This window comes from Watersipora subatra, chromosome 1 (assembly GCF_963576615.1).
Source record: "Watersipora subatra chromosome 1, tzWatSuba1.1, whole genome shotgun sequence".
NCBI lineage: Eukaryota > Metazoa > Bryozoa > Gymnolaemata > Cheilostomatida > Watersiporidae > Watersipora > Watersipora subatra.
The window spans coordinates 40267671-40292579 of NC_088708.1; the positions used below are offsets into that span (position 1 = coordinate 40267671).

At 36.3% G+C, this 24909-nt stretch overlaps 2 protein-coding genes across 5 annotated transcripts in view; one reads left to right on the forward strand and one right to left on the reverse strand.

The window, feature by feature from the left end:
- Positions 1–3060, forward strand: part of LOC137385515 (nipped-B-like protein) — a 55594-nt gene extending 52534 nt beyond the window's left edge. The window contains exons 40-41 of the mRNA XM_068071988.1: positions 1872–2057; positions 2575–3060. Of these exons, the coding sequence (XP_067928089.1) occupies positions 1872–2057; positions 2575–2739 (351 nt within the window). The 3' untranslated portion in view covers positions 2740–3060. The remainder of the gene's footprint in view (positions 1–1871; positions 2058–2574) is intronic.
- Positions 3061–3380: 320 nt separating this feature from the next.
- Positions 3381–24778, reverse strand: LOC137385516 (uncharacterized). 4 transcript variants are annotated; one of them, XM_068071990.1, is made up of 8 exons: positions 24663–24778; positions 17550–17716; positions 15961–16072; positions 13723–13839; positions 9815–9949; positions 6283–6466; positions 5146–5310; positions 3381–4151 (listed from the first exon to the last, which is right to left on the reverse strand). In XM_068071990.1, exons 2-8 carry the CDS (start codon positions 17708–17710, stop codon positions 3925–3927), a joined length of 1101 nt encoding a protein of 366 aa, XP_067928091.1. In that variant the 5' UTR covers positions 17711–17716; positions 24663–24778; the 3' UTR covers positions 3381–3924. The 4 variants fall into 4 exon arrangements, with proteins under 4 accessions (XP_067928091.1, XP_067928090.1, XP_067928092.1 ...); XM_068071989.1 differs by having other exon boundaries at positions 24574–24721; XM_068071991.1 differs by lacking the exon at positions 24663–24778 and adding an exon at positions 24574–24617 and having other exon boundaries at positions 17550–17712.
- Between the last annotated feature and the right edge of the window lie 131 nt (positions 24779–24909).

Here is a 24909-nt window from a genome sequence, read left to right on the forward strand (position 1 = left end):
TAACATCAATTCTGTATTATGGTATCTCAATATATTATCCCACGACCAAACACGAGCGAACCGATTGGTTTGGGAGATTTATGATAAATGCACATGTGCACACAACTCCCGAAAAATTATCCGTTAACGGCCGACACCAAACCCTTGTTATGAAATCCTATCAACAAATTTAACTATTTTTCAGTAAAGTCGTTTAAGTATAATAATGATACAAAACGCAAATAAACCTATTTAAATATGTTACCAAGCCTTTGAAAGGTTACCGCAAATTCCTAAAACTAACCCATCTGATCGGATTATACATAAAAAGACAGATTTATTTGGCCGAAAATCTTATTAAATCTTGCTAAGCCTCACTTTTATCAAAGTTAAGACCGGAAATTAAAACGCCGAGCGACAGAGAATAGAACGATTAAGTCAAACATGGTAATTACGATAAAAATGGTAATGCGATTAACTGTTCGTTTTTTTAGCTTTTAAGAGCTTGTAATCACATTCCCATATATTTTGCACCTACAACACAACAGAGTAAGACATGGTGAATCTTATGATACCTAATAACTGTAATGTGAATTTTGTTGCAAGTCAACCTTTAAGTAAGTGAGTTAATGCAATCAGTTACTCCTAGATAAGATAAATAGTCATACTGGGGTTGTATTACATTAGTGTGATGGGAAGCTAATCAGCTGCCATCAACTATGAGCTGTATTGCCCGAGTAATAAAAAAGTTTTTGGACAGAAAATTATTTTTATATAACATTTACCATTCTAACTTTTAAACTTCATATCCTGAGAAAATATTTTTAAGCAGTTCAAATGAATTAAGAGGAAAAAGAAAACAGCTGTAAATGTTTTCAAGCTTTTTCAAACAACTACAACTTTTAAATTTCATATCATGAAAGTTTTTTGTTGAAATAAATTAGGAAGAAAAATGAAACTGCAAATGTGTTTAAATGTAAATGTAAAATAATTAGCAAGTAATGGCTAAATATAGTCTGTTTAGCTATGATTACAATAAAAAATTATTTAATAAATAAAGTAATAAAAAAGTCTATTTTGTTTTTAAATAATTAAAATTGGTATAATTTATTTTTATTTAACATATAACAACTTTTGCCACTCTAACTTTCAAAGTTTTTGCTTGCTTACATCAAGCAAAGATGTCCACTAACTAGTGGACATCTTTGCTTCAAGCTAGTCTATGTATTTGATTGATATGTATTGAAATCTAATATTACATGCAAGGGCTGTTTGTGGACTGTGGTGTCAATGAATCACTCTATCACCATACAATGTCAATACTTTCAGTTGATGGCAGTCGATTAGCTTCCCATCACACCAATGTAATACAACCCCAGTATGACTATCTATCTTATCTATGAGTAACCAATGATATACAGCCCCCATGTGTGGTGGGCTGTATATCATTGGAGTAACTGATTGCATTAACTCACTTAACACTATCTATTCAGTGCCTTTGCAAGTCATGTAGGTATTGAATTGCTTTAAATAATAAGCATATGTTAGAGTAATAAACTATAATCATCATTTCTTTAATATGAGCAATAATTACTATCTTAACTGTGGAAATTCATGATCATTCTCATGGCTGATGTTATTGTTCTGTCAATCACTACGATTGACTAGCTCAAAAAAGGGGCATGGCCTAAACGCTCCTTGTTGGCACCGGAAACGCTAGTGTTGTTGAAGGCACAGTTATCACCCTAGGGCGGAGATAACTCTATCGTCTTATCGTATATATGTTTCTGAAGAATGTGTAGATTTGCTTGCTGTTACGCCTTCAAGAGTTAACCACTGCTTCACCTCTAAGCTTGCCAAACCTAGTGCATGCATTTGAAACATTGTTTTAGTTTAAACAACTAATGATGTCAGTTGATCCCAATGATGAAGAAGAAGAACGTAAAGGTGGCACAACTCCTCCTCTCGGAGACAATTTCAATGATCCAGAACATCCAGGTTATGCTGATCCTCAACAGGAAATCACATCGTATGGAGTGGATGAAGCAGACGCTCTAGCAGCCACAATGCAGCCTACGGTAGAGTTTGAACCATTGTATTAGTAACTGCGCATCATGTAGCAATTGTGCTGGCGTTGTGCAGAGATCTGTCATTTGAATTATTGATGTATTTGACTTATATAGACAATTTTTTTAGTATTGTACCTCATTATATCCAAGCACCTGTATTAAAGCTCTATTACTTTTGTTTTTTATCAATGTGTCTTTATCAAACTTGACAAATATAATATTTTGTTGTTGAACTAATCATTGATACTAGGTTGATGCCAGCTCTACGGACGCAAGGAGGGGCAGTAGAAAACGACGGTGGGCTAGGCTACTGCTTGTTCGGTTTCATATTTGTTTGTTGTTCTTTCTTGTTTCTTTCTTTCTTTCACTTTTGTGATCATCTGACATAAGGTTAAAGTGACGTAATCTGCCATAATGTATGTAATATATTTAACTAAGTTGTACAGATGTCATATACCTTTTGACACTGCCTCCTACAAAGGCTTTGCATGTGTAAAGAGTACAGAGGTTATCTATATCTGTGTAGATCTCTCTGATGCCCATTGGTGACATTCCAGCAGAATATGCCTCACAGCTACATAATCCTTCGACCAGTGGATTGCCCATGCAAGGCTTGGCCCATGGTGTGCCTGGTATGATGCAACATAGCGCAAGCAACACCTGGCCAGATGAAAGTGACAGCGATGAGTGATACTGGCTGAAAGACCAATCAATCAAAACCTATAATTATTTAGACATTGTGATATGTACAGCTGTATATAGTTCAAAATTTGCCATTACATATGTACCAGCAATTGTTAGGCTTAACATGTTCTGAAAACTTAATCTGTACATTATCCAATTATTGACAGTTTATAGTTCTATTTTGTTAAATTGTCTCCCCTGATTTATTTTGTTTAATAATCATACAATCTTTTTGTCATTGTACATAACACACACATATGTAAAGTTAAGTTTTATATAACCAATATTATTATTGTCCATTTACATTAATAGAGGAATCTTAGTGGTAGCTTTCATTCTTTACATGGAATACCCTGCAACCATTCCCTAGCGCTATGAATATTAAAAAAACCTTTCGAAGAATAGAAATGGTTGGTTAAACTATGGCATGAATACAAATTTCAGTAAGGTAAAAATCAACATATTCAACTCTAAAAGAACTACGAAAATATTGAATTATTTAGGATATCTTCCTGCATGTTGTAATAAAATCACTGAGCATGCCATGCTAACATTGCAGGTTAATAAATACTTGTGTGTAAGGTAAGTAAATTGATGTGCATGCAATTAATAATCATAAATTCTGACATGGACCAGATCACGGGCAAGCCTAATGAGATAAATTTTTATTCAAAGTTCCGTAAACCTGGAGCTGATTAAAATAATAGTTGTGATTTCTAAATGAGAAAGAAATCTTAAAACAATTGTGCCATAATAGCTATGTAAGCAACATCTCAACTACACTTAACCGATTTAGTAAATACCATACAAAACTCACATTAATATTTGAAATTGAAAGTACAAAATAAATCAAACGAAGGGCCTTCCTTCGCATGCTGAAAAGCACAGATCCTAACCAATGGCAGGTGATTTGCATATAGTTTCACTAAGAAATGTTACTCCAAAAGTAAGATGCGCTGGCAAAAATAAGATTTTAAGTGAGCTGTAGTTCATATGATACTACTTGTGAAAACCATAATTTATTATGCAAGCAAATGCCATGATGCTGTGTTTTCCCATTCAAAGGAGAATACAACCATTTTAAAATAATGATCCTTAGAAAAATTCAACATGAACATTAAAAACCAACGAAAAAGGATGTGAACTATAGAACAAGTTATAGAGCATGAGCAACTGAAATTCTAGGTTACACCTATAGAAAATTAGCTGGTTCAAATGGAGAGAGATCAATACTTGAGTTTCCATTCACTATGAGTTCAGCGAGCCCCTTTCCTGTAGCAGGACCATTTAAAATTCCCCAGCAATAATGACCAGCAGCAATATACAATTGTCCATTGTAATGAGGAACCTTTCCTATGATTGGATCTGATTCAGGTGGTATTGGTAAATAACAGGCCTGACCAACTAGTAATTCACAATCTGCAACCAGAAAAATACCGTAATTGTATGATATGATTGATAAAGTAACACAAAAAAACGTGTTTTTTTTGTTGTAAATAACTTGGACCTATTTGGCTACTGTACTAACTGCTGCAGTTAAAGAAGATATCAGTAACAGTCGAAAGATAAGCACTGACTTTTTATTTTGCTATTATTTGATGCTCATGGCCAGGGTTGTGATGCATTAGAATTTTACTGCGACATTGCTGTGCAGTGCACAGTAATTTAGCAGTGCATTACGACTTTCTAATGCGCAGTGGACAAGTACTGTAACTGCGCTCCAGCAACAAATTGCACGCTGTGAACTTTACACAATCTTTATGCGCATTTACTTTCATGACGCATCATGACCTGAAACCCAGCATTTCATGCACACTGCGAATACACATTAGGTATTCAAAACTTAAAATAACATATATACTGCAACTGCATTAGTATGAACTTGATACAGTGGGTCCACTGACACTGCTGACTTATCAAACATCTGTACTGAAATGTTCACAGGTTTCATATGCTACCTATGTTCAGCGAGCTCATGAACTCGTGCCCGAAACTCCCATACAATTTCAGATTAGGAAGTTAGGCATTATCACCATTCTGATCGATGAAATTGTGGTATTTGTATTGTAATTTAATTAACATTATATATTAGAATCGCAGTAGATGTTCATTTCAACACTGCAATAAGCAATACTGCCACTGCATCAATACTGCTTAGGCTTACTGCGCATTAGAAAATAGTTGTATTGCATGTATACTGGATATCGCAAAGAAGTAAAAGTACGCAACGCAATTATACTGCATGGCTGTGACATGTTTTTTACTGCCACTGCACCGCTAGTACAACCACATAGATATCCAGGCAAAAGCATTTACTGCAACTGTAATGCATTTTACATCTGGACATCAGTGAGTGCTTATCAATACGCATTTGTGATTTTTTGTAATGACCACTACTCTAATAGCAACTAACCTTGCAATACAGAGCTCACTTGGCCACCAATTCGTTGCAATCTACACAGAGATTCCTCATTAGGTTTGATTTGGTCTGCACTCTCAGGTAGAGGGACACTATCATTAAAACCACACAAGTATACGGTGCCATCAGGTCTTGAATATACTTCTGGATGGTGGAACCCTACGAAGTATAACTTAGTGTTAGCATAATCAGTTTGGATTTTTGAGACAGATTATTCTAGAACAGACTTCTAACTCCTCTTGTTCTGTAATCCATTTGAAATCTAAAATAATTAGCAATGTTTCAATCAAATTTGCAGATAAGAATTAGCAAAGAAAATATGATTGATTTCTAAAACAAGCAACCAAGTAAATAAAAAGTTTATTTACATTTACTTATAAAAGGTTTACTTTCTTTCATTTACCTCTACATTGAAGACCCGAGCATTCAATACAAAGGAATATATAAAATAGAAACAATGAGCTTGTATTTTTGTAAACCTAAGAGGCCGAGAAGAGAGGCCGAGAAGAGAAGCCGAGAAGAGAGGCCGAGAAGAGAGGCCGAGAAGAGAGGCCGAGAAGAGAGGCCGAGAAGAGAGGCCGAGAAGAGAGGCCGAGAAGAGCTGTTGCAATAGCCTACTACATGTATATCTCTATTTGACCTCATAAATGAAAGGAGATGAATAAGGGTTCATTATGCTGGGTCTTCAATGTACTTTCAAACATGTACCCAAATAAACAGGACATTTGGTGTCTGCTATATCTTATGCGTGATCAATTCGTCAGCCAAAGACAAATGATGCTTTGTATTTAATACAGGATGAATATTGAAAAGTGTGAAAAGCAAATTCAACTCTGAATGGTTTTTAGGCTAGCTATAGGAAACTACAGACAATTACACATATTTGATTAGTTTTTTGTTTAAAATGACTCATCAGCAACATATTTTTAAAATATAGCTATCTTCATCTATAGGCTTCGCGCTAAAAGGTCTTTCATTATTGCATAGCAAATCAATAATAACTAGGTAATAGCAAACAATAAAATACATTATAAAGTATTGTATTTAACAAAAAATATAATCCATTATGATGGACAGTTTCACTGACAAGAGAGCTAACAAAAGAGAATGAAGAGCAGCAAGGAAACCCACCGGCATCATCTTTGTATTCCAAGAAAAGCGCATGAGCAGTGACAGGTACTTTGGGAGTTACGACGATACTGTGAGCTCTCTCAGCTCCAATCGGAGGAAGTCTATAGTCAAACCACTGACTCGCTAGATTGGTCCATGGGCCAAGAGTTAGTACTAATATATCACAGAGAATTACCTGCCCATCCTAAAGAAAATGACAACAGCTATCAACAGATTTCATCTAGGCTATGGAATCACAGATAAAATTTTGAGTCGTTATTCAGTAGATGATAAACTTGGTCACACCTATGGAAAAATTACTGTGTAATTTCCCTGATTATCTTAAACATAGCAAGTCTAACAGGCTCAGGGACTAATAGGCGTATGGTGGATCTTGATTATATAGTGAATCTTTTCTATCCTTTTTATGCACCTTTTAAGCCTCAATTTTAGATCATATTTTTCAAATGTTTCAGTATTATTTTTATCTTCTTGCTTTTAACCGATCACTATTAAAATGTCTTTCATTTCTATTTGTTTTACTAATTTTTATTCATAACTTATTAATTTGCGTTAAAGTTTGGCACTTTACCAATTGAAATACATGTGAGTAAAAAGTAGGCAGTTTGATTCCCTGGGTCTCTTCAGACATTTTACATTTATGAACAATCACCCATGCTTGCTATTATCCTTCAACTTTGGATTAAGTGGCAAATATTTACATAAAAAGTGATTACTTTCACTTCATGGTTGAAAGAAGATAGTCAAGAGCATAATATAACCTAGATATGCATGTTTAAGAGCAGGGTGTGGCAGCGCTGTCCGCTATACACACAAAGATTCATCTATTTTGATTAGTCAAAATAGTGATTTACTTTTTCAAACCCTTTTGATTCACTTTTGATTTAATCTACAATCTGATTTACTCCTCTATGTTAACCCTAGCAGGTAAATAAGCAGTTGAAATTAATTCAGCTCAGTTTAGGAATAGTTAGAAAAGTTAAAATTTAAACGAACGTTTAACCACTATATCAATAATTTATATGTATACTAGCTGCATTACCCGTGGCTGCAATTTCAACCTACGGCGTTTTCGTGATGGCTGCGATTAACTGTTCGTTTTTGAGCTTTTAAGAGCTTGTAATCACATTTCCACATATTTTGCACCTACAATACAGCAGAGTAAAACATGGTGAATCTTTTGATACCAAATAACTGTAATGTGAATTTTGTTGCAAGTCAACCTTTAAAGAATAGAGAAAGCATAATATTATTATGCTTTATTAGTTATCTTGAGGTGTTGACTGATGTTCTAAAAAAAGAATCAAGGAGATTGACCCACTAGAAGCTGAGATATAGCCAGCCAAACACAGGTCTACCTAATAAAGAATCAGAGGAAAACCCTTCGAAAATCCCGAAAACTGTGACGTATAAAATCGACTTAATGTTCATGTGCCGGAGTTGTGCACCCTTACCGCCGTTACGTATAATGATTGTTTTGGCTACGAGATGTGAAACGCTTCTCGCGATAGTAAATAATTTACAGACTAGCTCTGGTTTCTCAGGAAAATCAAGCAAACATTGTGTGGTAAAGGCATTTGCCCACAACCCCTCGCCATGATTTTTCAAAGCAGAAGAGCAGATTTTGACTATTGTGCTTCAAATTTTAACTCGATCTCCACGGATATGCTCCGAAGATCCTCTGTTCAACGAACGGCGCGTGTATAGTCTATATGCGACATCCGCGATTGCAGTTCGTTTAGAATAAGAAATGAGAATGTGAATTTTTGTTCATTCATCATTTTTCTATTGTGTATCTACTGCAGCATTTAGTTGATTTTCATGATTATCGTCACTATTAACAGACTGTAAGTTCACTACAGCCATAATCTTAAAAAGAATAACTTGACCGTGCTGCTCTAGCTGTAAGAAAAGAAAACAATAACTTTTGATTTGATTTTTCTATTGATCTATTATCTTATCTAGGATTATTTTTTATGATTAATATAATAATCATAATGCATATTATACAAAATAATAATATAACTGCGTATAGAATAAATGATGTAACTAATATAATTTGTAGAAAGTGATAGCAGAATGTTGCGAAATAATAGATGCGTGTAATTATTTTATTCTAAAACTAATCTACACGTCAGAGGGACTGGTTCGGAATTCTCAGAGCAATGATTGTTAGGCCCAATTTGATTGTTCTATACTTCCAGGGATTAAACCAATTAAAACGCCGTGATTGTTATAGGAGAGCGCATTAGTTGGCTTAATTGACCAATGGCACACAAGTCGATTTCATACGTCATATATTGATGACTACCAAAACACTTATGTTTTTTGGTAGACCTGTGTTTGGCTGGCTATATCTCAGCTTCTGGTTGGTCAATCTCCTTGATTCTTTTGTTAGAACATCAGTCAACACCTCAAGATAAATAATAAAGCATAAAAATATTATGCTTTCTCTATTCTTTAAGCAGATTTTCCTAACAATAATGTACACACCAACACCTGTAGAACATTAACCAGACACATATGCAAGCATTCACACAAGACATGAAGATTGAAGAAGCTATAGCAAGGCTATTGATATATAATGAACTTTGAACTATAGTAAGAAATGTTAGGTTTTTGTAACAATTTGTATACCATTTGTGTATTTGTGTACTATTTGCACTTATCTTTAGCTATACTTTTTTCAATTAAAATCAACGATTATGCCAGTTGGCTTACTGAGGCAGCATGCTGCCTATCAATGCACATAAGCTTTGTGGGAGAGCGCTTAGTTACAGCTGTTAATAATTAGTCATCGTGGCCAAATGCCTTCAGTTGACACCAGCATTACGGCATCAGTCACATATATAACTATAACATATCTATAACTTTATGCAAGCATATGGAGACTAGTCTATATATACAAATCGCAATATTTGTCTGTCCGTCTGTACTTCTGTCTGTCCAGCTATAGCGATAAAGCTTTAAGAATGGCTAATCTGCTGTGAACTAGATTTGAACTCGCAACCGTCAGTTCTGTGGACATCTATTTATCCAATACAATACACTGTCCAACTTCCTACGCCATGAAATAAATGTGGCGCATACTTGGAATACATGCCAATATTTCATTGCTTCACGTAAAAATTGCAGCCGGCTCTATGTAGAGCCATATCAGAAGAAAAATGCATGCCCAATGATAAATGAACAAAAATGCTTAAACTCATATAGCCATACTAGACGAAAAATGCTTAAACTCATATAGCCAACAAGACTATTGCAATCAGTATAGATCTGTAGTAGGCACTGCAGCTGGTACGGTATGAAGTACACAGATATAAAAATAGTAAACACGAATAGCACAGCTCACAGAAATGAACAAATACCTCGATTTAAAAGTTAGAATGGCAAATGCTGATGTTGAATATGTTGATTGAAAGTAAATTTTCTAAACGAAAACTTTTTTTATTACCCATGCAACGCTGGGCATCCATCTAGGATATTACTTAACGGAAATACAACAGGTCAGAAACATGACAAGACCACTCACCGCTAGCCTCACACCTTGTATTGTTGTTGAATCAGTAGGAGAGAATTCTACACCCGTCACTTCCGCTAGCACAAGCGAGCAGCCATTTGCCTCAGCTTTTCTCATGAAGCTTTCACACAGCTTCCTGGGATGCACCTAAAGACAGCATAACTACGTGTAATACAGCACAAAGTAACACAGTATATCTCAACAGATATACTCAAAGCATAGGGGAGGCAACTAGTCTGGATGAGCATGTCCAAGCCAGTGAGCTGATTTAGGGTTTCTATTCATTTGATGGTAAGAACAACTGATATTGTTTGGATCTCTATCCGCCCCTCAGTAGCTGAAAACTGAACTTTTTGGAAACTATTCAAGGCTGCAATTGAAGCTTTAAGGCTTTGGTCTATTTTGACAGTACTTACAGGAATTTGAATGCATTAAAACATTTATTGAAGCCCTACGCTGCCTTCTATACAATACCAAAAAAGAGAAAACCTGTGACATCACAACCAATATCTACAAATACCGTTTCCCAATACTTTACAACCATCAAAGTTGTTTAAAATAGGCAACCACGGTTTCATGGACTACAACTCTTCCATGCACTCATTGAAATATAGCAAGTGTTGAACCTTACAAATAATAAGTCCTTTCCTACCAGCACTAATTTGCCAACAGTTAAACATCTTCACTGCTAGCTCATTTCAAACAAGAGCATAAGATTATAGCCCCATTATAGCTTGCTTATAAATCCTATCACATAACCTAACTACCCTATCCTGACCCTTCTAATCCCAAAGTAATGACATGTAGCATTAAAACACATTGGCTACGTTATATGATGCTCTGTAAATACTATTGTATATTAAAAAACAGAAATTATATGTAAAAACAAAAATTATATGTAAAAACAGAAATTATATGTAAAAACAGAAATTATCCCACAACAAAACACGAACGAAGCGATTGTTTGGGAGCTTTATGATAAATGCATATGTGCACACTACTCCTGAAAAATTATCCGTCAACGGCTGTGACTAAACCCTTGTACCGAAATCCCATCAAAAAATTTAACCATTTTTGTGTAGAGTCGTTTAGGTATAATAATGATACAAAACACATATAAACCTATTTAAATATGCTACCAAGTCTTTGAAAAGTTGACGCAATATCCTAAAACTAACCCATCTGATTGTGTTATACATAAATAGACAGATTAATTTGGCCTAAAATCGCCATTAAAACTTGACAATCCTTCTTAAATCAAAATTACGACAGGCCAACGAAACGCCAATAAGGGGGTGCGACAGAGAGTAGAACCACTAAGTCATGCGCATTCCACGAAAAAAAGGTGCACATTTCACCAGTCTATGGCATTGTCCAATTGCCGAAGGTTTCTGTAATTAAAGTAGAAGTACTGAAAAGTAATCGTTTTTTTTTGCCGATTCTACTGGACTCTGACATTTTGGACACTTATAATGAGTACTTTGGTATTCCAACTGATGTCCAAAGCAGTGAAAGTAAAGGAAACGACGATGATATTTTTCTAACGATCCTTATAAGATTATTACAATATTTAATTGTAAGAATAATTATTCGATTTTGTAAGATTATTATAAGATTTAGTTATAAGAATAATCATTCGAATTTATAAGATCGAAGTATATAGTGACCGATGGTGTGCAATATGTTACTGCTATTATTTTTCTAAAGATTTTGTTGATGATACTCCGGCTGTGCCCAATATCGCGGTACTGCCAAGCCGTTTTTAATATCTGCAATATTAAGTAATAGGCCTGCATTTTCTTATAGATATGCATCTATTTCTATGACAACCAGCTAAAATCTGTTTAGATTTTTAAATTCACCATAATTTTTTAGATATAAATACAGAAATCTAGATAAATATCACAACTTCTTGATATTGGTTGCTATGACCAATGATATACAGCGGCTGATGACAGCCAATGATATATTACAGCCCTCCACCTAGCCTGTGTATATTACACAGCAGCTTGCCATTTTACTTCTAATATTGCATTTCTCCTATTGCAGGAGAGAGATATAAACATATAATCTTTTCCTTTCGTTATTGCTATTTGTTGTACATAATAACACCCAGCACATTACAGCTACCATTGCAGTTCTCCTATTGCACTGCAGTGCCATTTGACTGCTAATATTGTATTTCTCAACCGGCAGTACCCTTTCTTTTTCCATTATCAGTTTGGTCATGGGCTGTATGACGGGAATTTCTAATATGTAAAAACAGAAATTATATGTAGCGAACTGATAAAATAAAGTGATAATCAGTAAAAAAAGGCTTTCATTGTTACTTTATCTAACTTGGAAACATGTGCATGGAAGTGTAGATTTGGCAATGCGTAAGTTTGGCAAGACTACGCAAATAAACTATACACTATAACTTACTCGACTCACACTACATCAAATTTTTAATTTCTTGCCATTTTCAAAGTTTTACTAGGTGAGTGCCCGGTGTTTCACAATAAAATTTACATTTAAGTAACATACAACATTTACCATTCTAACTTTTAAATGAGGTTGTTTGTTTATTTCTGTGTACTTTATTTATTTCTGTGTAATTCACACCATACCAGCTGCAGTGCCTGCTACAGCTCTATACTGATTGCTTGTCTTGTTGGCCATGCGGGTTTAAGCTTTTTTTTCACGCATGGCACATATTTTTCTTCTGGTATGGCTTCATGCATAACACTAGCTGAAGCATCAAGTGCGAAGCCATGAAAGATTGGCGGGTGTAATAAGTATGTGCTCAATTTATTCCATAGTATAGCCAGTTGGACAATGTAATGTATTGGATAAATGCATGTCCGCAGAACTGGAGGTTCTGAGTTCATTTCTAGTGCAAAGCCGATTTTTCATTCTTAAAATTTTATTGTTATAATTAGACACACGGAAAAATGCAGGCAGACAAACACAGATTTATATTTATAGATTTACGAAGTTGAGTTGTAGCGTTTTGAAAAACATTGAAAATCATCGTTGATAAATTTGTAGGTAGACTTAGCAGATGTTGTTTTAATTAATTAAAACTGGAATGGGATTATCACACTGTCTATAAGCGAGTTTTGCCATATATCAGTGTAAAAATTCCACTGATTTATAATTATATTCTCTCCCTCCCACGGAACTACGGCAAACAAAAAATTAGTTTCATGACTCATTCACTTCCAACATATCATCATTGCTCAGTCTGTCATTGCACACAGCATGTGTCAGCCTTGCAGTAATAAAGGTGAGTTAACACCAAAACATTGTCGGAGTTGCATGTCCACTGAGAGATTTGGAGTTAGAATGGCTTTTAGTCTGTTTATGATTTGAAATGCGATTTTGAAAAAACTTTACACCAATTCAAACCCCGAATATACAAAATGGGTCGCTTTTTTTAGCCAATGAAATACAACATTTATATTTAATCCATTTGCTTGCATTTATGGCGCTATTAACATTGCAATATAATGTATACATGATTGGTCAATTCCATATTGTACTCCGTCAATGATGGCTGTAAAAAGCGGATAAACACAGTATGCAGCGAATAGCTGATCTTGTGCCGGCGAGTAAGACAAAGCCATTTTCATAACCGGTATTCGGTGTAAACTAAACATACTTTGTCGGCGTGGAATCAACTATGATAAATTATTCTCATACAAATGCCCCTTTAGTCCACCTTTAGCCTTCAACAGAATAATAATGAATAGCGAGTCTCCTGAACTGGCTACGTTTGTATTCACTATAGCCTTAATATTATTACCATCGTTATTATCAAACGGCCATACGATTATCGTACGATTTTAACAACTTGTCTCAATATACTGTTTAGCTTTTTCTCCTGGACGCTTTCTGTTCCCTGTTAAAAGCTGACTCGAGTAATTTCATAAACTAACCTGCGCCGTGTCAGAAGTGCTGCCAGTGACACGCATGCTCCGCACATTGCCTTTGTCAATCCATTCAGGAGCCGCCCCCAAACTGCCCTTTCTTTTCTTCAAAGCATCCACTGATAACTGCATCACATAAATAGATAGAGTAATTGCCAGGGATCATTGAATCAGCATTACACAGGTTTCAGCAAAGTGGTCATGAGCTAAGTATAGAGAAGACAAGTGCCCTAACTGGAGGAGCCAACCGAATTCTAGTACAGTACCGTGTATCCTTCTCCTGCCAGAGACGCTAGTAGGGATCTTACAATATTATCTTACAGCAACTTATTATATACTTAGTTTCTGATAACTAACACAGATATGAGTTGACAATCTTCAGGTAATGAATGTCAGGTGGTCACACGCAGTAAGACTCTAGGTTAAAATGAAAAGCAATGACTGAATGAATAAAGTAAACAATATAAACAGACACTGCACTGCCATCAACTTATATCCATCTTATTCGCAGAAATAGAGCTATCGCAAGTTTCGTCTAAATATAGTTTAGTACATGTATTATAACATTTTTATCTGGGTTGTTTACGCAAAATAAATACACTATTCAAAAGCCATTTTACTATGGTAGAACATTGCATGGACTATTAACTGTAAAAACATCGACTGCAAGGACATATGCTTTAATTTGCATCTGATTGAACAATTGGCAGAACCATGATGTAACACTAGCAGATTGCATGCATAAACAAGAGAAATATCCTTCTGAGAGTAGACAACTATAAAATATTGGATATTAGAAGGCAAACGCTGCCTGGATATATATAACAATAATGAACCTGGCTTATTATTAGGTCATACCATCTCACTCTAGTGATAGAGATTACAGTCGTTTAAATGCATTTGAGGTGAAGAAGCTTCTAGAATTGAACAGGACTATAAAAGAGATAAATTAGGCAGTTGCTGGGAGAGCCTGAAGAGCAAACCCTAGTTGATTAATAGCTGCGGGTTAGCCAACCACAGTAGAATCCATCCACCGGTACAACCAGTACATCATACGCTGATGTACCAACCGCATACATGTCAAGTATTGCAAAGGCTCTGAAGGAGTATTCATCGCAAAATAATCTGACAATCTGCTTTTTCTAAGTAAATTTAAAATATTTTCTTCCAAACATGTTTGATGATTTGCAGTAGTTACAATGTAGTTGCGTACACAAAACAACAAGAGTAGGTAGCTAATCAGTGACCTCAATGAAGAAGAGTGACAAGTACAATTCATAACTACATGCCTCGCTGGGCACACACAAGCCACATGGCCTCGCTGGGCACACACAAGCCACATGGCCTCGCTGGGCACACACAAGCCACACGGCCTCGCTGGGCACACACAAGCCACACGGCCTCGCTGGGTACACACAAGCCACCCGGCCTCGCTGGGCACACACAAGCCACCCGGCCTCGCTGGGCACACACAAGCCACACGGCCTCGCTGGGCACACACAAGCCACACGGCCTCGCTGGGCACACACAAGCCACACGGCCTCGCTGGGCACACACAAGCCACCCGGCCTCGCTGGGCACACACAAGCCACACGGCCTCGCTGGGCACACACAAGCCACACGGCCTCGCTGGGCACACACAAGCCACACGGCCTCGCTGGGCACACACAAGCCACCCGGCCTCGCTGGGCACACACAAGCCACACGGCCTCGCTGGGCACACACAAGCCACCCGGCCTCGCTGGGCACACACAAGCCACACACAAGCCACACGGCCTCGCTGGGCACACACAAGCCACCCGGCCTGGCTGGGCACACACAAGCCACACGGCCTCGCTGGGCACACACAAGCCACACGGCCTCGCTGGGCACACACAAGCCACACGGCCTCGCTGGGCACACACAAGCCACACGGCCTCGCTGGGCACACACAAGCCACACGGCCTCGCTGGGCACACACAAGCCACACGGCCTCGCTGGGCACACACAAGCTACACGGCCTCGCTGGGCACACACAAGCCACACGGCCTCGCTGGGCACACACAAGCCACATGGCCTCGCTGGGCACACACAAGCCACACGGCCTCGCTGGGCACACACAAGCCACACGGCCTCGCTGGGCACACACAAGCCACACGACCTCAAAAGCATTTTCACACTAGTGAGATGAGTTCATATGAAGCCAGTGTTACTCGGTGCAGACGAGGGTAGTCAACACGACCTGTATTGAGGAGTGTATGTACAGACCTCAAGGGTATCTACAGGTCGGAAGTCGCAATCAAACTCAGCCCCGTACTGCTTATGAAGTTCAAAACTTGCACGAGCAAGAGGCCCGCTTGCCGTTCCGTCACACCAGGACCTGGAAAGGATGAGATAAGGTCAAAGTTTGATATAAAACTCATGCAGTTACACGCAAATTAGCATAAAAGTCGCTGTTAAAACTCAAAGAAATTAGTAGCTCTAGGTTCCATTGTGGAGATACTACGTTCTACCACTCAAAATCCTCTTTCATACCTACATCTCATTCCATAACTTTCTATAGTGTGCCGACTATAAATATCTATAAATATCCAGGTTTGAGTTGAATAATTATACTATTTTTGTCAAAAGAGGCATATATAAACTTTGTGTTAATTTCTACAAAGAGCTACGAAACTCCTGGTAAAACGATTGCCAAGACAGAATGGTTTCGACGTCATGAGAGAACTTGACGCACACTGATGATATCGAATTCAATTTTTACGTTTATTTTCTAAAAATGAAGTCATAACTTTATGATCCAACAGAAAAATTAATCATTAGTGTAATGTAATTATCCAGCATAGGTTGTCTATAAATCATGTTTTCAGATTAATAAAATCATTCTTATTAACCATCAAGGTAAATGCCTTTATGGTCTTACATACCTGAGTGAAGGCATAACTAGACATGGGTGTATAAGATGTATATACATACTTGAGTGAAAGCATAACAAGACATGAGTGTATAAGATGTATATACATACTTGAGTGAAAGCATAACAAGACATGAGTGTATAAGATGTATATACATACCTGAGTGAAGGCATAACCAGACGTGAGTGTATAAGATGTATATACATACTTGAGTGAAGGCATAACTAGACATGAGTGTATAAGATGTATATACATACTTGAGTGAAGGCATAACTAGACATGAGTGTATAAGATGTATATACATACTTGAGTGAAAGCATAACTAGACATGAGTGTATAAGATGTATATACATACTTGAGTGAAGGCATAACTAGACATGAGTGTATAAGATGTATATACATACTTGAGTGAAAGCATAACTAGACATGAGTGTATAAGATGTATATACATACTTGAGTGAAAGCATAACTAGACATGAGTGTATAAGATGTATATACATACTTGAGTGAAAGCATAACTAGACATGAGTGTATAAGATGTATATACATACTTGAGTGAAAGCATAACTAGACATGAGTGTATAAGATGTATATACATACTTGAGTGAAAGCATAACTAGACACGAGTGTATAAGATGTATATACATACTTGAGTGAAAGCATAACTAGACATGAGTGTATAAGATGTATATACATACTTGAATGAAAGCATAACTAGACATGAGTGTATAAGATGTATATACATACTTGAGTGAAAGCATAACTAGACACGAGTGTATAAGATGTATACACTAAAAGTTGCTAAGCAATAAATGAGAGAACAACATATAAAAAACATTAGCATTATATTGCATCACGTGTAATAATTTATGATTACAGACGGACACTATACGTTGTGGTAAACAGAAGCGATTAACGTATTGCATTAACAATGTTGCGTACCTGGCAAGGAAACCACCGGCTTTTCCAGATGCAGCACAAGCGATGGAAGTTCTCTCTACGAGGGTACAGTGTGCACCAAGGCATGTTAGGTGGTACGCAGTAGAGCAGCCCATCATACCTCCCCCTACTATTACTATTTTTTTGTCAAGACTTGTGGCCATTCCTTTCTAAAACCATGAAGCTCTGTTGCTATGACATCACGCAGCACACAAAACGGAGAGCCTTACATTAAACACTGTTTCACAAGAAATTCCGAGACAAGTGCATAAGATTCTCGGATGTCAGGTGACTAAAGTAAAGGTTAGCCAACACGCAAGTCAGCCACAGTATTGTTAGAGCTAGTATGTTAGAGGAATTATTGGCTTGTATGGTTTATGAGTCATGGAAGTAACAACTAATGTCTCCTACAGCAATTGTTGTTCATATGAATCAAACGTTACTCCAACTAAAGTCCTTCTCGAGTGATAACAAGGAGACAACAGTTATGTAAACCTTCTGTTGGCACAGTGCCATAGATTAAGTATAGAAATACAGCACTAATACATTCATGTTGCTTTATGGAATTACAACTTTTGGCTTTTTGTTTCAAATTGTGCGGCCAGAACTTGTTTGTTTGTTTATTCACATATACATATACACTTACGATATCATTTACGATTTTATGTAAAATCAGTACTGGATGAATATACATCGCAGTGGGAACAAAAACACATACTATGCGGATATTTTGAAACATACACTTGAATTAGGTCTTTAATCATGCCAACAGACAAAACCAATACACAGATATAACCTTCAGAACGTGCCCTCCAGATCAGTCAAAAATATTGGTTCCAGATTCATAATGAAACAAGCAAAACTTGATGCAACATTATTTTATGTTCGATCAACTAGTAGCTTTATTTAATGCTTTCATGTATCAAAACTGCAGTGCCCTTTGGGGCAATGCAAACATATCACAATACAAGCGTTTGAAAGTTGGAGCTTGTCTCAGCACTACTTTACAAATCCATAAGTATTTAGAAATGTGCCATGTATAAACAACTTTTTCTCTGAGTTTTTTTCTGGACTAAAATCCCACAAGTTGCAGCAAAACTTTCTACTCATCAAAAACCTGTCAAAATTGCACATCACTGGAGAGAATCTAGTACATTAAGCTTTGGTCCATGATAGTATTGAGCAATAACTACCAAAGAAGAAAATTATGTAGGAGAAGATCTCATCCAACAACAAATAATAATCAACAATAATTCATTAGAATACGTGTAATCTGGAAGCTTAGTAAACAAAGATTGGGCAGTAGGTGACAAGTGAAGCTAGAGCGATAATGTGGAAAATCAGTTGATCCAAGCTTGTTTGTATTAATTGTAATTGTCAGGTATTTTGCAGATTGTTTTTGATTTTTTTCTATCAGCATTGTAGAGCCTGTGCAAATCCATTTTTTCCGTATAGCTATGCTGGAGGTGAAGCCCTTGGGTAGTCGTGTCGTATGTTACAAACACTTGACGCTTATAAGCCCTGTTGTCAGCTGAACTAAGAAGTTTCTTGTTCGATCATGATTGTTCATAACAAAATGGTTGTGCCGTTTTAATGCGTTTGAATTCAGCTAGACCACTAAAAATGCCAAAAAATAATTGCAGTAGTTTTCATACATCAAATAATATGAATTCCCATTTTTATATTCTTGAATCAGCTAACTTCATTACTGCTACATTCATATGTTGGTTTCCATCCTAGTTACTTTCTTGATTTTGCCCAACATGTTTTCCAGATTCAACTTACTCTAGATTTCTGCCCAAACATACTTAGTAAGATATCAAGTCTGGCAAGTTGTTCCCCAGTTTGTGGAGATATGAATGCTTTTTCGGTAGCTATCATTTTAACAACTTCTCAAATAAATGTGTGTACTAATGCTTTATCCTGTTTGTTGATATCGTTAATTACGTTTTTGTCAGATTTTTGAAAGTTTTTGAAGTTTTCTTGTAGTCTTTTATGCGGTAAACATTGATCGGCTTTTACAAATCAGTTTTTCTTTGGTTTAGAAATAATGTTCATTGTTTTCATTTACTTCTAAGCTTGTTAGAGCTTCATTTGTAGAAAAAAATTCCAATGGTTCAATGCAATGCAACTAGCGCTAATGGAGATAACGCGACTCGTACCAACCAAACAACATTTCCACAACCGTAAAAACAGTTTATCATAACCTGATTAAATTTGGGTAAGTTTCAAAACATTTATTCACTAAGCAGCAAACATACGGTGACAATGCATAATTCTTTTACATAATTCAATCTACTAGAGTGCTAGCGCAGCAAAAGATTGGACTGACTCACTTATGATCAACCTTACACCAGATAGAGTTAATGTTTCAGAAAACTTTTGTCGCCATTGGACAATTGTGTTCCATATTTCCAAAGTAATGCAATCAACGGGCACAGAAAATGAACAAACATTCACTGCAGGATCCTCACCGATTTCACATAAAGTCACCGATAATGGTCTGCACCCCAGATTATTCTCAGGAGCTTTTAGATAATAAACGACTGGGTAGCCCAAAAGCAAGCCTAACACAGTCGGGCCTGATAGATTTTCAGAGTCAGGAAGTTGAAGAGAAACTTGTTGTAAACTGTCACACTTTTTTGTTTTCCAACTCTGGCAAATTTCCAAAATATATTCTATATGAATATTTTTGGAAATTGTCTCGACTTTTTCATGCCCAGCGCTGACTAATTTAATGTCTGTCTCGCGCAAATGATGTACCAACAAGTCTAGTTTAGCAAATAAAATGTCTTGCGCAAATTCTAAAACAACAACATTTCTGAGACTTTCAATTTTATTTGCCAATGTGTGGGCAATTTTTAGTGCATCCTCTACAGAGAGCTTTCCAAAGTCATACAAAAAGCTTGGTCTCGCGTTCAAAGCCAAACATGTGAAACAGGCAGCCGCTTTTAAACACGCGGTTGTGCGATTCCTAGACCTTTTCTGTGGTTGTCGGTTTGCAGACACAAGTACTTCTAGAATATTGTCTTGTAATTCCATATTAACCTACAATATAAACTAGTAGTTAATTTTTATTTCAAGTATTGGAACCATAAAATGTTAAAAGAAGCACATAATTGTTTTCAGCAAATCCATGTGCATGATCTATAAATAAACACTGTTTAAAGTTTATTTTACTTAGTTTATTTAAAAATCTTAAAACAAGACCTGCTTTTAGAGATCGTTACTATCAATTTTTATCGCATCAAATGACAGAAGATAAAGACATCTAACAAATTGATTAGCTAAAAGAGCACAAACGCATGATTGAGTTTACAAAGACATCCGTGTCTACATAAAAACTACTTGTGCATAATGATTTACATCGAAATGCTACGATATCAAGGTGGAAATTTTAGCGGGTTATGCCATTAAATCTATTTGAATGACAACATACAAATGATTATAAGTCACTAGCGTTTCCTTTCCATGTATATTTCAGTGTGCATGGTGAAGCAGCACGGTCTATTAGATAATATTTGCACTTATAACTACTGGTTAATGCGTTTGAAACATTATTTTATTGTGCATTATTACACAGAGCCCAGGTGAAACCGGTATTGTCTTCATTATACCTATACATGTACATTTTCTCTCGCCGCGCTACACAAGCTGGGAATATTGAATATACTGTCATATTGATAAAGTAGTGGTGAAGAATTTAATACCGCTATTTATGAAAGCCTAAACACTCTTTCGAAAAGCGCAAGAGAATCCAAGGGCTGATCTTGACATAGCACATCATAGGTGAGTAATACGATGATATTTGTATGGCAAAGCTGATATTGTCAAAAAATATTTCATCAGTGAAAGTGGAGAAAGAAAATACATGTGATCAAAAAATGATGGGAATATTTATCGCAAAATTAATATTTCAATGAAGTAGCATTTGATTACTTACATTTTTCTTAAATGCCATACATTATTTTTTAAAGTTTGCTTGTCATTGTAGTTAATGTCTTGCTTTGTTATTTCACAGTTGGATACAATAGTATGACCATAACCACCATTATACTTTATAAAAGAAGAATGCTTAAAACTTAGAGGTTTTCCTAGTTTTCCTAGTTCCTAGTATATAATCATAGAACCAATGCAACTCAAAGCTTGGCATTTGTTTTTGCCAATATATCGACAATTGATCAAATTTTTATGTATTCATGATGCAATGCTAGAAAATGAGTTACAACTAAAGAAAAACAATAGTGTCAAGCACACAAAATAATTTTAAAATAGTTGCTACAGTCCCAAAGATAAGTGTACTGCAAATATCACACACGATGATAACCTGTGATGTATATTTGCTACCTGCAAAACAGGTATAATAATCAAATTTTAAGAGATTGCCAACAACAACAACTATTATTGTAAGTTATTATTGTGCAGTCTTAAGCTGAAACTAACAAACATCATTACCACATACAAAATAAAAGTGTCAAAATTGATGATAATTAAAGGTTCACTTGCAACAAAGTTCAGATTATAGTTATTTGGTATCAAAAGATTTACCATGTGTTAATCTGCTGTGTTGTAGATGCAAAATATGTGGAAATGTGATTACAAGCTCTTAAAAGCTCAAAAACAAACAGTTAATCGGCAGCCATCACGGAAACGCCGTAGGCTGGAATCCCTTTATTTTGATGACGTACTCAACTCGACGTGGTTATTTTTCTGACACATGATGTTATCATGTTACATATAAAACGTCTCGTAGCACTAGTTTTATGACAAACACTTCAGGTTTTACTGAGGAGCCCTTACCAAATATGCTTGCTCTCTACTTTCCAGTTTTGTTTCGGCTTGGTCTAATCGTCTAGTTGCAATCTGATCATGTGACCCATACTTCCTGCCAAATGGTGCAAACGATTTCTGCAGCATTTTTCAACTATCACAAGTGACCAACCGACTTTTCATGTTTATCAGAGGATGATATGCACTCCTTCGAGCTACGGTTGAAATTTTTTTATAGACATGGGTTTATTGAACGCGAGAAGTATATTTGTGAAAATATTTAGACAAATGAGGTTGCATGAAAGTGCACACAGAAGCACATCGTGTTCAACTACGTTCCATTTGAGCAGTTTTGAAGAAGAATTCCAACCTATGGCGTTTTCGTGATGACTGCAATTAACTGTTCGTTTGTGAGCTTTTAAGAGCTTGTAATCACATTTCCACATATTTTGCATCTACAACACAGCAGAGTAAAACATGGTGAATCTTTTGATACCAAATAACTATAATCTGAATTTTGTTGCAAGTAAACCTTTTAAGGCAATTTGTAGCTAAACTGAAATATTTGATTTTCCTACCATTACTGTTGCCTTTTTCTAATTTATTTCTCTCATTCACGCGTTTGCTGCCTGAAAATATCATTCATAGAGCATGGCATTTAACTTCACACTGAGTTTTTTCATTTATACCAGGAATATTTCCTGGGTTGTCTATGATCTTGTTTTCACACTAATAGGGCCAAGGAGCTGGGCCTAACTTTTTATGAAGCTGTCCCTCCCTCTTCCTCACATTACCAATACTCAAATGTCTTAAGTATAAACCAATTCTATACAGAAGAAGCTATGATTATATGTACGCTTGAAGTATTCTAAGTCACCTCACTGAACAAACCCGTGAAAGGTTTTATTGATTCTATAGTGGTTCAAACAGTTTAAACCAGAAGCATTTCCTGATTTATCTTTCTTTTGGCATAAGTGGTATTTATCCAATTAACAAAATGTTTATAAAGATGTTGTTTTTGATTTGCATCATGTTGTTTGGAAATCCTTCTATATAACATAATCAAACAGAAATAAACTGTGTTTTTATTAACAATACATTTATATGTTGTTCACCATACTACATGACCATTTTGGAGCAGCAGACAGCAAACCATACGTGAGTGGCATTGTTAACTCTAAACATTGTGCACATCTAAATTTTGTAGCCAAGTTCATAAAAAAGTTCAGCTTTTCGCTATGCGGAAAAGAGTTTGAACTGACAAGCGTTGGCTAACAAGTAGTGCATCTGGCTCATCATCAGAAGTGGCCGAGGCACAATAGTCCATGGTGTTTTGCACGGTGCAATTAGGATACATAGCGCAGCAACTTGTGAGCCCTCCACAAATAGGTTACCGTATTATAAGTCTCTATAGGAGATATTCAACTTTATGGCAGAACCACTGCTCTTATGCCTTCCCCATGCTGCGAATAGCAGGAATGCATGGTTGTGCACTATTATAAGTGAAAATCTAAATCTAACTTTTGGAGGTAGCCCTTACTGCAAACCAAACAGTTAAAGTTTGCCTAACTCTGGCTACACCAACAGTACGACAGCTAAATGGAGATAATGTGTGACCCTTAGCAGGCCTACATATATGCGTCTTTCTGGGACCCGAACCACCCAAGGTAGTGCACCATAATAGGCCTACAACCTTCGCTGCGTGAAGACTGTAAAAGTTCTTGAAAGCGTTTGGATCGTCTGTTAAGCCAAAAGTATAAAGGTCAGCTACAAGCTTTACTGACAATCTATGAAAGGTTTATCATCATTGTGGGATATTTCTTCATAAAAGTTTTCAAATTATCCTAAAATATGCCTGTAAACAGTTCAAAATGGTACTCCTCTTGGTTTTAGCAGACAACTTGAAAAAAATGTCTGGTTTTTTGAGTTTTCAAAGAAAAATGCTTTTCATCAGCATTAACAATAAATTAAGAACGCTTAGCCTACGCCTGATGACATAGGTGGTGTGTGCTATTATCCAACATACTAACAACAATATTGAATACCTTGACGCTTTAAATATCTTTTTTCAATCTTGGCAACTATGTTTTGAGCGTTTTCAGCTTTTGAAATACGAATATTGTGCGAAGTTTTTACTGCAAAGAAGTCATCCGCAAAATCTCCGAGGCACAATCACGTTTGGTTCATAGTAAAACACACCCTAGGTTTCTTTAGACTTTGCAACATAGGCAACTACATGTAATTAACTAAAACTTACGAATTAGAAAGTGTCAATTTTAACCGTTATATAATCCATTGTCAACGCACTCCACTGACTCCAGTGCATGGTTTATTAAAATCACAAACCTTCAGTTCTGCAAAAATGCCGCATGTTTTTGTAAAACAAAATTATCGAGCGTATCACATTTGCTTTAGAAAACTGAAGTTGCTTGCGTTGAACCACGCGAGTCATCTGAATATTTTTGGCGTCTATGCTTTGAGCAAGTACATATTATAGCCAGCAGATTTAGAAAGTTAGTGTATCACGTTGCGCCAGAAAATCACGACCTGTTTCATAACCTTATGGAAAACCGCTGCTAATTTGTACCGAACA

Bases quoted from the DNA above. Each gene is read 5' to 3' on its own strand.
- LOC137385516 (XM_068071990.1), bottom strand. From the start codon at position 17,710: ATGGCCACAAGTCTTGACAAAAAAATAGTAATAGTAGGGGGAGGTATG. The intron at 9,950-13,722 runs GTTAGTTTATGA...TGCTGTCTTTAG, and splicing joins GCACTTCTGACACGGCGCAG to GTGCATCCCAGGAAGCTGTG. The intron at 4,152-5,145 runs GTTAGTTGCTAT...TTCTGGTTGCAG, and splicing joins AGTGAGCTCTGTATTGCAAG to ATTGTGAATTACTAGTTGGT.